Raw genomic sequence first — 16,596 nt, 5'->3', positions numbered from 1 at the left:
GAAGTTGAATAATACAACCTATAAAAAAAATCAAACCATGAGCATATGAAAGGGAAAAATCGAAAGTAAAATGCAATTTGAAGAACAAAACATAAAGCAAATTAGCACAGTTAAACCAAAGCAACACAAAAATCACGAATCAAAACAAAATGAAAATGACCAAACAAAGAAAGATTCATACAACAACGAAACTGAAATGTAAAAAACAAAAAAAAAATACAAATCATAATCAAAATAGAAAAATAAAGAAACCAAGAAGAACAATGGTTGAAAAAAACACCAAAACAAACAGAAAGTCCAAGAAAAAAGTAAAAAAAATAGAAAAAAATGAAAAAAAATAGAAGAAAGTAAAAGAAGAGGAAAGGAGGAGAAACCAAGGGAGAAGTCAAACGTTAGAATGGAGAAAGCAAAAAGGAGAGGATGGAAAACTTAAGAAAAAGAAAAATGACAAAAATACCATGCCTACAAAAAAAAAAAAAACTCCTACAAGACAACTCTCACTCAATTAGGGCACCACATGTTAACCAATTGAACTATTGACATGAGGCTCTAATTAAGCTTAATTGTCCTTTCCAAGGGACAACTTTTAATAGATATAAATTTGGAATCTTCGCTAGAGGTAGTCTCACCTCTCAAATATTATATTCACTTGTATTTATATGCGTATAAACTTAAACTTGAATTTAATTTAATTGTGAACTTATTTAAAAAATGTATATTGAGGATTTTTTTTTAAAACAATAGATAATTCATATTGCCATAATGGATAAATAATAATTAAAAATTGTTCTAAGTTTAATAATTACTATTATCATTTATATTTATTTATTAGAATTTTAGGTAACCGTCTTTCCTACACTAAGGTCTCCCTCCCTTTCGCTTTCCTCGTCCACCAGCTGCCGCAGAGGCTGCAGATACATGTCCACCCATTGATCCACTACCATAAGCAGTTGCAGTTTCGGTTGAATAAGCAAGCTCCTTTCAAACGTCAGTCTATTATGAGTTAGCTAGGTTTGGTTTGGTCGATATATACTTTGTTATTTGTTTTTAAAAAGTTATTTAAAGTAATAGAAAGTAAAAAAAATAATATTTTAATTGATTTAATATGGATAAATAATTACAAGGTAAAATCGATTATAATATAATTAGTCTGCGTAGAAGCATAATCATGTATTTTTGTTGTCTAAAAAACATATAAAATGTTATTTATTTTTGTATCCGGACTTGTTTTTCATTTAAAAAAAAAAAAACCATCCAAGCACAATCTTATTTAATCAAATCCGTTTAAAAAAAGGTTAATACAAAAAAGATGTTTTCTGAAATTCTTAATTAAGAGAGTGAAAGATTTTAATTCAATTTAAAAATACAAACTCGTATATATATAAATATAAATATAAATATATATATATATATATTGTCTCTAAAATAAAGAAAAAAAAAAAGAGAGTTGCATTTCCTTACATCTGTATTACTTTCTCCAAGAAAATATATATATAAAAATAAAAATCGAAAAAGAAAAAGTGGATATTATCAAGCATGCTGGTCAGCTCCAGAACATTCCCCCTCCCTTCTCCAACCTCAACTCTCCCCAACTTCACCGAAGCTTCGCCTTACTCAACAACGCTAACTGCCCACAATTTTATTCCCTGGAGGAACAGGAAAGGAGCATGGACCCCGCGCACCGTGATCAAGGTCTCTTCCTCCTCCTCATCATCATTGGAAAATCAGACCGCTGTCATCGTTCCATCACAATCACAGGACGATGCGGCGGAGGTTGTTAGGAGGTTCTACGCAGGAATCAACTCCCGAGATCTGGCATCGGTAGAGCTCTTAATTGCGGAGAAATGCGTGTACGAGGACCTTATCTTTCCTCGTCCATTCGTTGGTCGCAAGGTAGCTTAGCCAATAACTAAACTCTCCGTTCCCTTCGATCTCCATGCATATGCAGCTCACGGGAGTTTGTGCTTTTTCCTTTTTTTTTTTTGGGTCTTTTTTTATCATTTAAAATTTATTATATTTTCACGTGAAATTTGTAAACTTTGTGAAGCGATTACTCATGTGCTCTGTTGATTTAATCTTTATATAATAATTATAAAAAAAATTGAGTCTTCATTGTTTTTAAAATTGATAATATAAATTTAATCATTAATTAATCATGTTAGACATTTGTGACATCTAAGAATAATATCACGTGCCCATTTAACTGCTAATAATCCTTTGAATAATATGTAAGGAATTGAATGGTACTAATGGAAACATGGGGCTTTATGTAAATTTATTTTTCCAAATAACAGATTCAAGATTTTTCAGTAATGGTTGCAGGCAATTTTAGAGTTCTTCAAAAGTTTCATTGATTCTATAAGCATGGACCTTCAATTTGTTATCGATGATATCTCTGCTGAGGATTCATGTGCTGTTGGAGTTGCATGGCATTTAGGTACCATCTTTAACACTTTCTCGTGTTCCTCTCCACAAACTGTTAATAATGTTTTGTTTTCCCCTTTGACATATTTATTATTGTTGTTATTGTTTAACAGAATGGAAGGGAAGGGCTTTTCCTTTTAGCAAAGGTTGCAGCTTTTATAGGCTAGAGATGGTGGATGGCAAAAGACATATAATGTAAGCGATATCTTTCCTGTTAATACTGGCTTTTTTTTTTTTTTTGGTATTTGATTTGAGAAAGGGGATTCGAACTTACTTTTTAAACAATGTGCTAACTAATGAGTCAAATGCTCGATTGCATTTAATGACTAGTTGACTAATTCTTTTCTTGCAAGCAGTTATGGACGAGACGTTGTTGAACCTGCAATCAAACCGGGGGAGGCAGCTTTGGTATGTAAATCGCTCACTTTTTGTTCTTCCAACATACTTAAACCTTTGGATGACCCCAAACTAAATATCAGATCTCACTGTCTCATAAGAAAGGCTTCTTATAGATACAATGTATGTATGCAAATGGAATTTATATATATATTTGAAAGGTAATTGCTGTAAACATGATTTGATATGATAAGGAATGGGATTAACTTTTAGTCATATTGGAGTGTACAGGGTGCCATCAGGGCTGTAACATGGCTGTTGAAACAATTTCCTCAGTTGGCAGATCAGCTATGAAGGAAGCTATGTTGGAGTATGAACATTCAATTAATAGGTTAGATTCTGTTAGCAGTGAAGAAAAAGTTGCTGTATCTTGTATCAAAATCCATGTAGTAACAGGTTAACTGCAAGGAAATCTACCACATGACATTAAGTCTCAAAAGGATCTTGTATTTGTGTATAATATAGAAAATTTATCACCCCCCATAACCTTCCTGTCTTGGACCGTATATTCTATTCATGTTTTTCATTTTAAATTGATTTGTTTTGTGTTCTTTTTTTTTTTTTTTTGCTTTTCATAAGGCAAAAAGCATTCAGGTGAAGAAAGATGGGTTAGAAGTCACAAGGAATCATATTCTTTCATCCAATTGGCAAAATGATACAAGTACATAAATTGTTTAGGAAGGGATAAAAAAAAGACAAAACAAACAAATCTTGTTGAAGGAAGATACCCGCTATTTCCAGATTCAGTTCGTTATAGACATAATAAGGATCTTTAAGTCACACTGCTTCCAGATCTTGCTTTGTGATAACGTCACCTTCTGTCTGCCAAGTTGGTAATTTCTAAATTCTGCTGTGACCCTTATGTTGGTGGATTCGTGGCATTAATCATTGGATTCATGGTTTTGTTCCCCTCATAGAATGCTGCTCTCAATTTTATCTAAAGAAAGGAAAATAAGATATCCAGCCATTCCCTTCCTAAATAAATACTAAAACTATTGCCACCTTATATTCAGAAAAAGGGATGAGTAAAACAAAGTTAAAAATATATATTCAAGCTTTGTACATGCTAATGGAAAAAAGATGAAAAGCGGCAATATTCTATTCAAAGGCTAATGTTTAGAACATTGAAACCTTTTATTTGAACAATAATCATCATACATATACTTTTAATTAAAATATTGGGGGTTTAATACCAAATTAGCATGCCCCTTTCTTGATAAGAATAGCCCAAAATCTAACAGTTTAGCATAGTAAGAACAAACAATTTGTTTGAGTGAGATTAAGAGTAAATCAAACCCCTAATAAGCTCTAATGGCCCCCAAAAGCAAATCACTGACCTGAGTGGTTCCAACTTCCAAGATCAGCAATTGAGCCCTCCACAAACTCATGTTCTTCATAAGCATAAAAGAAAATCAAATCAACCTACCAAGTTAAAGAAAGTAAACAGTATTACCCAATTCCATTGAGTACAAGTATAGTAAAACGTTTATAGATACTCTTTTCAGTTAGGGAAATATGTATAGAACAAATACGTAATCAGATTAGAACCCTTAAATCCTCTGACAAGAAATGTAGGCAGAATTATAAACTAGCACAAAAAAGCTATAAAGGAAGAATGAAATTGCTCAAGGAGAGAAAAAGAAACAAAAAATTGGTTTACCCTGGTATCTTAGCATGACAAAAAGTAGAAATCTTAAGAATTACTCCAGATTTTCTACAAGCAGATGCACTCCCTTGATCTCATTGAGCTCAGCAAATTGAATCGCCACAAACATAAGAATTTAGACATGTATAAGCACTCTCAATGTATAAAAAGCATATAAAGGTAGATTTTTCATAAAACGAATTAGTAAATACTTAATAGTCATTCAGAAGTTGTGATGAAGAATACACATTAATCCAAATGCATCTTTAACAGTGTTGAGCTACCTTCTGCCTTTGCACAAGGACCAAGTCTGTCTGGCTTGATGAAACCTTTGATATCAAACTGGCAGTAGCTAACAAGGTATTATTAAGTGAATCCCTGACACATCCTAACACTGTAATGAGATTATGGGTTGCATAGGATATCTCATTAGCTTAGTAGCAGCCAAAATGCACTTAGTTACCACTATATTCAAAATAGGAGAATAATTAAAAGCCCAACAACTAAGTTCGCAGCATGGATTTTTTTTTTCAGTGAGTGAGAAAAATAAATGTCCATATTTAATTATGTTTCAAAAAATTCACTACATTGCAAGCAAATGTCATTCAACGCTGTTAACTTATAACTGTTGAAGAATGGTACTAGCTTACACAGACCTTGGATTGCCAAAAATTGTCAAAGACTAAGAAGAATCAGCTTGTATCCGCACCAAATATGAGTGATCAAAAATGGGAACAGATGGAAATTTGATAAAACAGTTCCATCATGCTCCAAGTTCACAAAGTTTTGAGGACCAGTTGTTATGTTATGTTTTCTCTATTCAACATGGAATCCCCTTTAGAAAAATGTTTCACTTACAGCCCCTTTCTGCTAGAGTGCCTCTTTATGTTTTCACTGCTCTTCTCGGGGACCCTACAACACAATATTAGTGAACCACAAGGATTCGTGCTCCAGTAGAAATACCTATTTTCATTCAATTTCTTCAAGAACTTCACCATCCAAACCAAACTTGTCCCAACCAACATAACCGGCATCCTTCATTAGTTCAGTCATTCCATCCAATACTTGGTAAATCTCCTGTGCATAAGGATTGGATGTGTTCCCCACAACAAATGGAGAAAATACAGATCCCACATCAACCCAAGCACAGCCAGGAGACTTCTTTACACCTAAATCCCTCATGAAACTCCTGACTTTTGCTAGCTTGCTCCAACAACCAGCTGCAGCATACATGTTAGCGATCAATACATAGTAACCTGAATTTTGAGGTCTAAGTTGCAACAATTTCTCAGCTGCCCATTCCCCTATATCTGTATTTCCATGGATCCTACAGGCTCCCAAGAGAGTGGCCCACATGGAAGCGCTTGGCTTGTATGGCATCCTTGTGATGATTTCCTTTGCTTTATTCAACAAACCAGCCCTCCCGTAAAGGTCAACCATGCAAGAGAAGTGCTCCAAACGGGGAATTATACCATAGAAACTTTGCATCTTTTCAAACCAAATTTGGCCTTCAATTACTAGACCACAATGACTGCAAGCTGATAGAACAGCCACCATCGTTACATGATCTGGTTTGATCTGTAGGTTAATCATCTCTTTAAATAGCTTTATAGCTGCTTGTCCCTCTCCCTGCATCCCATATCCAGCAATCAAAGAAGTATAGGTCACTTCATCCCTCTTTCTCATCAAATCAAACACACGTTTTGCTGCAAGAACTTTTCCTGACCTTGCATACATATCTATAAGAGCATTCCACAGTAATAAACAGTCCTCAAAAACTTTGCGCCGGGTTATGTAACAGTGGAATTCTTTGCCATGTTGCAGATTCGCCACTCTAGCACAAAGAGGCAGGATGCTGGCAATTGTAACATAGTTCGGTTCAAACCCAGAAAGCAACATCTCCCGAAATAGGAAGGATGCTTCTTCAGATTGATCCAAGTGGGTATAACCAGAAAGCATTGAGTTCCAAGTAATTATACTCTTTTCTTCTATGGACTGAAACACAATAGAGGCATGCCTTAGGTCTTTGCATCTGGAATACATTGTAATCATTGCGTTTCCAACATTCCCAAATGTATCACAACAACTCCGAATTGCAGAACCATGAATCTCTTTCCCCAACTTTAAGGCCCCAATATGTGAACAGGCTCCCAACCCAATGATCATGGCCACTGGATCCAAATGAATGCCGCTACTTCTCATCTGAGAAAGCAACTCCAATGACCCCTTAAAATTCCCTGTTCGCAAGCACCCTCCAGTTATAGTGTTCCAAGTTATAAAATTCAGCTCAATATCTTCAGCACGCATGCAATCAAAGAGCTTAAATGCCTCTCCCCACATGCCCTTGGAGGCATAACAATTGATCATTGCATTCCAAGAGATATCATCCCTCTCTGGCATTTTGTTAAATAAGTCACGCGCAACATCCACTTGTCCAAATTTCCCATACATGGTAATCAAAGCGTTATGCACATACAGATTCCAGTCATGACGACTACCACTAATCGAGTGATGAACCGTCCTCCCAAAATCTACATCCAATTTCTCACCGCAAGCCTTAAGAACAGATGGGTAGGTAAAATTATCTGGCCTGATCCCCTTATTCACCATTTTACAATAGGCGGAGAGAGCCTCCTCAAAAAGGTCATTCTTAACAAAGGAAGATATAAGCAAATTCCATGGTAATGGGTGCAAAAAATTACAATTCTCAGTAACAACTTGAGCATCGTCCAGAAGATTAAATGTTGAGTAAAATGTGACAAGCTTGGGAACCAGAACAGGGTGCTGTTCCAAACCCAAAGAGATTATTTGGGCATGAAGTTGTTTACCTGGTGGAAGCCTTTTAAGGTTGGTACAGGATAGAAGAAGAGAAGATATGGGATGTAAGATAACATCATAAGAAGCAGTGGGAGAGACATGCTGCTGGATTAGAGAAAAGGATTTGAATGCTTTCAGTAGATGTCCTTGGGTAACAAATTCCTTGAGAGATGTAAGAAGGTTTTCTAACATAGATTCATCATCAGTTGTCAACGTTTTCAACTCTTGCTTTTGGTTATTGTATGATGCAGATGGTTGATTGGATTGAATATCTACAGGTTTGACACATTGTTTCCACCTTTTAGGAATGAATTTCTGGATTTTGGATATAGAGAGGCCTTGTAATACTAAACGAGATGATGGAGATGGCATACACTATATACGTATGTATCATGTGTCTTACAAGGATAACTGAGAACTGGATGCATGAAGAATTTTACGGAGACCAGGCACAATCTGACAACATCTTCTGCACAGTTAAGGGTTTGACCCGAAAATGAGAAGACAAATTTAAGTGACAAAAAGCCTTTAACCTAAGCAAAAGCATGCCCCACTATCACATTTAGGCTAAATCAACTGTCAGACTCGTTTAGAAAGAAAATGATAACAAAACATAATTGGTATAACAAGTTCAATTTACAAATTAAAAAACCCACAATCTGTTTTAATGATTCTACAGATTTTGGAATCACCTTCACTGAAGAAAAATTGTATAGAGTCAACAACCGAACCCCAAAAAACACTATATATACCACATCGCCATGGCATAAGTTGCCAAAGCTGCCATTGCATGGTCCGATATGATTTTAAAACCACATTTCAAAGCATTCTATTATTGTGTGGATGGTCATTCTAGACAAATTAACTATGTACTTTACAAGGATTTGTAACGGGAAAGGAAGCTCTCTCACCAGTAGGAAAATTGTTTGTTGTTGTTGTTTTTTTTTTTTTTTTTGTAAATTATTGAATACATTTTTATATATAGAGTACAAGAATAGCATACCAAAATTTAGGCTTTTGATTATAAAAACAGAGAATGAAACAAAATTCTCTAATATCTTTATTGAAATTACTCAGTGCTAATTATACAAACAAAAAAAATCTAAATCTAGATATTAGAATGTGGTAAATTATCAGAAATTAGGGAACAAAAAATAAAGAAATAATCCAGCAAAAGAAGGAAAATAGAGAAAAGAAATATCCCTAAACTAACTCCTACAAATAGGGAATATAATCAATAAAATAAATTGACAACCTGTCAACATTCCCCCTTTAGCTAGTGAATAGATGTTGGTCATTCCCAACTTGTCTAGTAGCACTTCAAAACTCAATTTAGGCAACCCTTTTGTTAGAATATCAACTATTTGTTGTTTGGTACACATATAGGTCATGATAAACAAGATTATATGCACTACTTATTGTGGCTTTACTGTCACAATATAGATTCATAGGTCCTATACTAGACATTTTCAGTTCTTCCATTAGCTTCTTTGACCAAATTAACTCACAGGTTCTTTACGCAATAGCTCTAAATTCTGCTTTTGCACTGTTGTGAGCTACAACTGGTTGTTTCTTGCTCTTCCAAGTAACCAGGTTCTTCCAAACCTGTGTACAATAACCAGATGTGGACCTCCTATCCTAAATTGAACTTGTCCAATCTACTTCAGGAAATGCCTCCACACCTCTTAGCTCATTGTTCTTGAAGAGCAAGCCTTTATCAGGTGTAGATTTTAGATACCACAAGATTTGATTGGTTGCCTTAAGATGTTCTTTACTTAGAGAATGCATGTACTAGCTCACTACACTTAAAACAAATGCAATATCTTATCTTGTGTGAGATAAGTAAATCAATCTTCCCACTAAATGTCGATGTCTCCCCCTATCTACTAGAATTCCACTCATTCCTCTTCCAAGCTTCATGTTCATAAATATGGGTGTTTCAGCTGGCTTGCAACCAAGCATTCTTATCTTTTTCAAAAGATCTAATGTGTGTTTTCTTTGAGAGATAATATTATCTTTCTTGCTTCTTGCCATTTCCATCTTTAAGAAATATCTTAGATGTCGAGATCTTTGATTTCAAATTCACTTCTAAGAGTTCTCTTAAGCTTCTCCATTTCTTCTATTGTCTCTTTTTAAAATAATATCATCCACAGACACAACCAAGATAGTTTTCCTTGCATCTTGTGATTGCTTCAAGAAAATAGTATGATCACTTTGTCCTTGATGGTAACCATGCTGCTTTGTAGTCTTTGCAAAATGGTCAACCTAAGCTTTCAACAATTGTTTTAATCCATATAGTGACTTCTTTAATCTACATACTTTTCTGTTACCACTTGCCCCTTCAAAACTTCAAGGCAAATCCATGTAAACCTCATTATCAAGCTCTCTATTGATAAAGACATTTTTGACATCCATTTGATGTAGTGCCTAGTCAAGATTAGCTCAATGATAGTAGCACTCTTATAATGTTTAACTTTGCAACTGGAGCAAAGGTTTCTATGTAATTTACCCCAAAAATTTAAGTGAATCCTTTGACAATTAAACAAGCCTTGTGTTTCTGTATTTCACCATCTAACTTATACTTAATGGTAAACACCTATTTACACCCTACAAAACTCTTACCTTCAGGTAACTCCACTACATCCCAAGTTTCATTTCTTTTTAAGGCTCTCATTTCTTTAAGTACAATAACCATCCATTTTGGAATTTCAAAAGCTTTTTGAATATTTTTTTGGAATCTCATCTTTTTCAACCTTTTTTGTTAAAGCTCAAAATGCTTATGACAATTATAAGTAATTAAATGTGAAACCCACTCTTTACCTAAGGTTAGAATTGTAACCTAACTTGGTGAGCAGTTAATTTGAAGTTTTAAACATGATGTTTGTACCACAATAACTTAGAAATGTCACGTTTTAATAACCAAATCTGTTTATATGGAAGTTGGGACCTTTAGAGGGTCAAATGGGTTGGTTTTGAACTAAAAAAATGGCATTTTGGACCCAATTTATTGATACATGTTCATCATGTATCGATAGATCTAACTTAGAAAAGGTTTCTGAAGAACATCTATCTAGACATCGAGAAATGTATTGATAGATTCCATCCAAAATTGAATGTATTGATAGAGTTTCAAATCTATCGATAAATTAGGCGCAAACTTGAAAAAAAAAGGGTAATTTGGATTTTTCACACTCAATTAATGTCTCTAAAACCTCAAACTTTTCCTTATTTGGCAAAGAATGTATTTTTCATTAAAACCCAACCACATTCTTTTTTCTTTTACCTCAACTTTCATCTTCATCAAATCTATGGATTTCAAGCATTCAAAAGTCATCTTCAAGCTTAGAGTTTGATTCTAAAGACTTTGGAAGGTAAAATTTTCTTATCCTAAACCTCAAAAATCTTGGTTATGATTTTCTGAAAGTATGGATTCTCAGAAATTCATTTTTTGTCATGAAAACTTAGGTTTTCATTTGGTTTAGAACTCTTAAGCTCACCAAGGTAAAGTTGTTCTTAGCTTTAACTAGTGTTAGTGTAAATCCTTTAGTTAGAGTTAGATTAGTTACTGATTTGTGGATTAAAAGATTGTTGGAATATATTCGTGGAAGAATAAATGATTATCAGTCTAAGATTTTGTTAGAAAACCAAGTATTTATGATAGAAACTTTGTGTTAACTGCTGTTGAAAGAGTTTGAGCTTTTGGAAAACTGAGTGTTCGATAAAAAGTGCTAGAGGAGAGGCACGTTTTATCAGGGTAAGTAGATACGACACTTAATTATTTTGATATAAGTAAGCATGCCTAATCTGTAACCTTGCATACAAATGAGTTTCAATGGATTTGTGATGTGAACAATGGTTTACAAATATGTTTTGATGAAAGCTATATACTATATAAATATGTTTACTATGTATTAGTGTTAAGCATGGGGAATAAACCTTTCAAACTTTTGACATCTCAAACATGGTATTTGTCTATGATTGATGTTTGATTGATGATTCTGATGGGTTTGGCTATGGACAGTATGCTCAAAATATACAGCGAAAAGAAAATTAAAACTTTAGAACTAAACAACAAAAATATGCCTCCACCCATGGATCACCTTGGTGATATTTAACACATAAAAAAACAAAATTAATTATTATTCGGAAAGTTATCTTGCCAAGTAATTTCGTAATCACAATGACCCTTCTCGAAGCAATCTTGCGAATACCACAAGGAGCAAAAACCCTAACCAATCAAGTGCTTGGCCTCCAACAGTAGTACACACAACTGCACACAAACTTTCAACAAATGAAGGGGTTTTTAACTATGTTTTGTGCTGGCAAAGAGGACAACAATTGACCTTTTCTTTTTTTTTCACAATCTTAACCGAACCTTTTTTGAAAATTGCTTCAAAAGCAATATTCTCTTTCACACAAAGGGAGTGGCGGTAAAGAGAAAAAACGTTTTTTCTTTTTCTGACAGAAACTAGGTTTTCTTTAATTGTGAAAAACTCTCATGAGGAAAATAGTTAAAAGGTGACTTATATAATTAGGTTAAAATAACTTCAATTTTGCAATTAAGCCCTCAATATTATAACACATTATAATATTGGACCTATTACTTAATTAAACTCTTTTAATTAAGTCCTTAAAAATTAAAATCAAAATTAATTTCCTTTATATTTTGCAATCAAGGCCTTATAATTATAACTATTTATTATTATGCCTAAAAGTTAATTAAACCCTTTTAATTAAATTTATAGAAGTTAATTACCTACCCTATGATTTAAGTCTAACTTAAATCATCACTTTCTCAATTAATTTCAAATGTAACCATTGTGTGTGACCCATTAGGTTCTTAACATGTTGGCAATGGAATTGATTAATGACTTAATTGATTAATATAAATTTCAATCAATTAATTTATAATCAATTTTATAGATTAAGATTGGCATCCAACAATGCATCATGGCCACCCAATTGTTAGAAGAGTCAAAGGGTTTTTTGACAACCTTTCAGTGTATAGTCTATCAATGTAATTCATTCTTTAATCATATATCTCAGAGATAATAAGAGCTTGGTATAATGTCTATTCTTATTGACCTCCATATTTATTCCTACAATTATAGCATTAGCTTTCTAGAGACTTATGAAACCTTTTCATAATCTCCATGTTACCTTGGCCAAGGACTTTAATAAGCTAATGTTAACTAAGAACTGATAGGATATTTCCTCTAAAACACTTGAGGTAATAATTCTTATCTTGACCACTCATTTGCCTTCACATGCTTCACACTATACTCAAAATCTTCCTGTTTTGGTATTCTTGGTCAGACATATATAAGGATGAAATTAAAGCATAGTACTCCACATATAAGATAACCTAGTGTCTCAAGTTTAGGGAGTATTTACACGACTGACACATGAGAAGTGTTGCATAGACATTGAAGTGTATTACCAAATGCACTTCTCATGGTGGGTCATGTTCATTGAACTTGCTCTCTTAGACAATGACTTATATTCTAATTCCAAGTATCTCTATACTTTAATCTATGGGATCGATTGCTTACTTCCAAAGTAAGGAACATAGAATATACTAATCTTTAAGCATCATTAATGTCCAGTCTCAATGATACATTGGCCAAAAATATTTTGAGATTATGCTTTGATGCATAAGAATTTCATAGCTGCAACCTATTATAGTTTCCTTGTAAGGCATATTAATTTCATGGACTTCATCCAATTAGACTTATAACTCATTATAATTGATGTCTTATTGATGAAGGAAAACCTTTAATCATTTAACATGAATGATATTATTGCATGATTGGAATTAAACCTTAACCAATCCTAATTGACTATAGGGCTCATCTTAATAGATTTGAATGCCGATATGAGAAACTAATTTTTGCATCGATGAGACCATAGCCTTTAGTCATCTTGCCTATGAGATTATGAATTTGGTTGATTGACCATGATTTTGTTATGTCTCAACCTCTATGATATGTTGGTGATTGGATTCACTAATATGTTTGGAATGAATTTTTGATCATTGGATTGGTTGTAATATGTTTGGTGGAGCCTATTGTGATAAGGACTTGTAGCTATTGACAGTAGACATTTGCCATTGTGCACAATAATTTGTGGCTTGAGTTTATGGCTAACAACCCGGCACTTACTTTGGTTGGTAGCTAACAGAGTTCTACACTTTGATATAGAGTTGATGGCTAAATAAGATTCGAGACTCGTTGGATATTGGTAGCTAACATAGTTTGACCTCTTTATGTGGTCGGTTATTGCATGTACTGGATTATTTAATGTGATGACACTAAGTGATTTGGATTATCCTTGGCTAGTGCTCCACGATTTGTTTGAATTGATGTTTGATATGATGAATTTGGGTCATGGATATTGTGTATTTGATGTCTGGATTTTGATTACTTTACCATGGATGAATATTAGTATTAGATGAGGTCTTAGAAATGAGTTCTAGGTTGAAAATTTGCATTCTATATCAAATCTATCGATACATTGCTCTAATGTATCGATAGATTGACCTTAGACTTTAAGGGTTTGCATTCTGTTTGAAATCTATTGATACAATAGGGTAATGTATCGACAGATGGGACAATCTATTGATGAGCAAAGTATTTGTAACACCCTTAACTTTGATAAATGTTGATTATGGTTTATGTTAAAATGTTTGATGAAATAACATGTGATTGAAGTATACATGGGAATTTAAGTATGTCTATGAAGTGTAAAAGAGCATGATTATGTGTTTTGAGGACTATTAATGATGTATTGGCATGCTTGAGGCTATATGATAATGAAATGAACTTTTATTTTTTAAGTTTCTAATGTTTTACATAAGTGAATATGAGTTGGGAAGGTTAAAGAAAGAGTTAAGGACCTGAAAATGTTGAAATTTTGGGTTTTGGGCATGATTTATTGATAGATGTAAGATCTATCGATAGATGTTTTACGTCTATCGATAAATAAAAGTCAATGAGCAAACTAGGATGATCTTGAAGCCATCTATCAATAGGTAACCCGAATGTATTGATAGATACCAACCCTAGAGCAAATTGAGACATGTAGAAAGCTAACTATCAATAGATTAAGAGAATCTATCAATTGATACAAGTTCGAGAGCAATTTAGGGGAAGTTATGAACCATTTATCGATAGATTGGGCATATTTATCGATAGATGGGACTTGAGATGCAAAAAATAAAGGCCAATCTATCGATAAATGGGTGCATTTATTGATAGATGCATGCAATAGTGGAAAAAATATAAGTATTCTTGGGCACTCCACTCATTTGAAAGAAAAGGAGAAAGAATTCTCCCCCACTAAAAAACAAAACTTCAAGTTCCTTAAGGAATATTGGAGTTCATTCTAGGTTTTTTGGAGCTTAGAAAATGATCAAGATGTTAGATTAATCTTTTTAACCATTTAGTTTGTGAATTCATCAGTTTATAAGTGAGAATTGTTTATGGTTTCAACTTAATTGGTTTTCCCCCTTAAGTTGTTGGATTTTTGGAGTTGTGAAGAGTTTAAGTTAGTTATAATGTAAAGTTCTAACTACCTAAAGTCTTGGAACATAGAGAAAGGTATGAATTATGAGTTAGTAGTTGGACTTAAAGTTTAGCTGAATTATCAAATGCTATAAATGCTTTGAAATTAAGAGCTTAGGTCTTATATTCTTCATAGGGGAAAACTAAGCTTGAAGAATTGTTACAAAGTTGGAATCTAACTAGTTCTAGAAGCCTCAAGTGATTGGTGAGTGGTATTGGCAACTTCAAGTGAGTGGGGTTTATTATTGAACATTGGGTAATGCATGTAATGCATAACACATTTAAATATGCTGCCATGGGATGTAATTGAGTCATATTTGAAAAGCTGGACCTGTTTATATTGAATGAACCACCTGTGGTGATTGAGCTTGACTATGATTATGTTTAATGAATTCTCTATATGAGGCACAAGCTTATTGCTTAGTGCCTTGGTTTGATAATGTCAATGTTATTATACATATATATGTTCACCATTAATTGTGATAGCTTTGGCTTATTGCTTTCATCTACGTATGTATGATACTATTGGCTATGAAATAAGCTACTGTATACGCTGAAGTGTGTATGATCTTCATTTGATGAGCTTGTTTGGGATGATGATATAGTCTTGTTAAAAGAGTCGTGATCCCCATGGTCTTGTTTACCATCAATGGCTTCAGCACTAGAAGTGTCTCATTACTTGAGAGGACACTTCTCTTGTTACCACTTTGCTAATGATTCATGAATTCTTGGAAGCTATTGGTAAGCATATTAATAAGCAAACATGTGCTTGAATGGGTTTGATGTATTATTTCGTATATGTTTTTATAATCGTATATCTTGAGTTGATTCTTTATGCATATTGATTATTTGCCCACTCACTGAGTTAATGAGAACTCACCCAATGTCTTGTTCCCGTGTGCAGATAAATAGCTTTTGGGGATTCCCATGCAGTAAGTGAGTGGTTAGTGTCAGTTGGCTAGATCGACACTGTTGGCATCCAGTAAGGATTTTGACCATGAGTCCACTTTGCTGGTTGTTTATTTTGACAGCATGGAATTGCCATTATGATGTATAAGCCTCGATTTATTTTGTTCGGGCTTGAACCCACCATGATAGCCAATGTATGGCTATTGTGACTAGTACATGGTTGTACTCTTGTTGGTTGATGCACATATATATATGTATATATTATGGGCAGTGTGTTAATACTATGCTCGTATTGGTGTGATGAAAGGCATCTCTTTAGACTTGTGGAACATGGATTATGCCCATGTACTGCCCTATCTATGTGAGACTTGCTCGAGAATCGTGAGCTTTGCCTATATGACTCATGTGTCAGTCATGGCTTTCAAGTTTGGGTCGTGACAGGCTTGGTACTAGGGCCTTAGGTTTAAAGTCTCCTAAGATTTCTTGTGTTTGTTAACATAGTGTCAAGAACTAGCGTAGGTTCTTGTTCCTGATTTGTGATTGTATCAAGCCCAACTCTATAAAATATTTGCTATGTCATTCATGTGCTTGATAATATGTTTGCATACTTGGAAAGCCCCGAAAACTCGTTAAAAGTCGGTAGTGAACCTAGTGATACAACTAAGCTGAATTAAGCCTCAAATTAGTCCAAATAGAGATTTTAAGATGAAATTGAGAATTTTAAAAACCCAAAATGGCTTAATATGGTGATTTGAAATTCGAGGATTGATTTGGAGTCAAATTGGAATTTTCATGAAGTAAGGGCAAAATGGTCATTTTGCCAACCAAGGGCAAAATTGGAAT

The 16,596-nt window shown here is 33.9% G+C and overlaps 2 protein-coding genes across 3 annotated transcripts; one reads left to right on the top strand and one right to left on the bottom strand.

Annotated features, from left to right (window-relative positions):
- LOC18594610 lies at positions 1,452 to 3,740 on the top strand. 2 transcript variants are annotated; one of them, XM_018125229.1, is made up of 6 exons: positions 1,452 to 1,893; positions 2,323 to 2,437; positions 2,538 to 2,619; positions 2,781 to 2,832; positions 3,052 to 3,151; positions 3,400 to 3,740. In XM_018125229.1, exons 1-5 carry the CDS (start codon positions 1,537 to 1,539, stop codon positions 3,112 to 3,114), a joined length of 669 nt encoding a protein of 222 aa, XP_017980718.1. In that variant the 5' UTR covers positions 1,452 to 1,536; the 3' UTR covers positions 3,115 to 3,151; positions 3,400 to 3,740. The 2 variants fall into 2 exon arrangements, with proteins under 2 accessions (XP_017980718.1, XP_007022287.2); XM_007022225.2 differs by lacking the exon at positions 3,400 to 3,740 and having other exon boundaries at positions 3,052 to 3,346.
- On the bottom strand, positions 4,999 to 7,749 carry LOC18594609 (pentatricopeptide repeat-containing protein At1g71490). Its single transcript, XM_018125228.1, has one exon. The coding sequence runs from the start codon at positions 7,652 to 7,654 to the stop codon at positions 5,435 to 5,437; it is 2,220 nt and encodes a 739-aa protein (XP_017980717.1). The 5' UTR covers positions 7,655 to 7,749; the 3' UTR covers positions 4,999 to 5,434.

The sequence above is a fragment of the Theobroma cacao genome, chromosome 7 (genome assembly GCF_000208745.1).
Source record: "Theobroma cacao cultivar B97-61/B2 chromosome 7, Criollo_cocoa_genome_V2, whole genome shotgun sequence".
In the NCBI taxonomy this organism is placed as follows: domain Eukaryota; kingdom Viridiplantae; phylum Streptophyta; class Magnoliopsida; order Malvales; family Malvaceae; genus Theobroma; species Theobroma cacao.
This window is presented reverse-complemented; position numbering and strand designations above follow the sequence as displayed.

Coding starts and splice junctions, on each gene's coding strand:
- LOC18594610 (XM_018125229.1), top strand. CDS start 1,537: ATGCTGGTCAGCTCCAGAACATTCCCCCTCCCTTCTCCAACCTCAACT. Junction 1,894..2,322: donor GTCCATTCGTTGGTCGCAAG/GTAGCTTAGCCA, acceptor TAATGGTTGCAG/GCAATTTTAGAGTTCTTCAA. Junction 2,620..2,780: donor GATGGCAAAAGACATATAAT/GTAAGCGATATC, acceptor TCTTGCAAGCAG/TTATGGACGAGACGTTGTTG.
- LOC18594609 (XM_018125228.1), bottom strand. CDS start 7,654: ATGCCATCTCCATCATCTCGTTTAGTATTACAAGGCCTCTCTATATCC.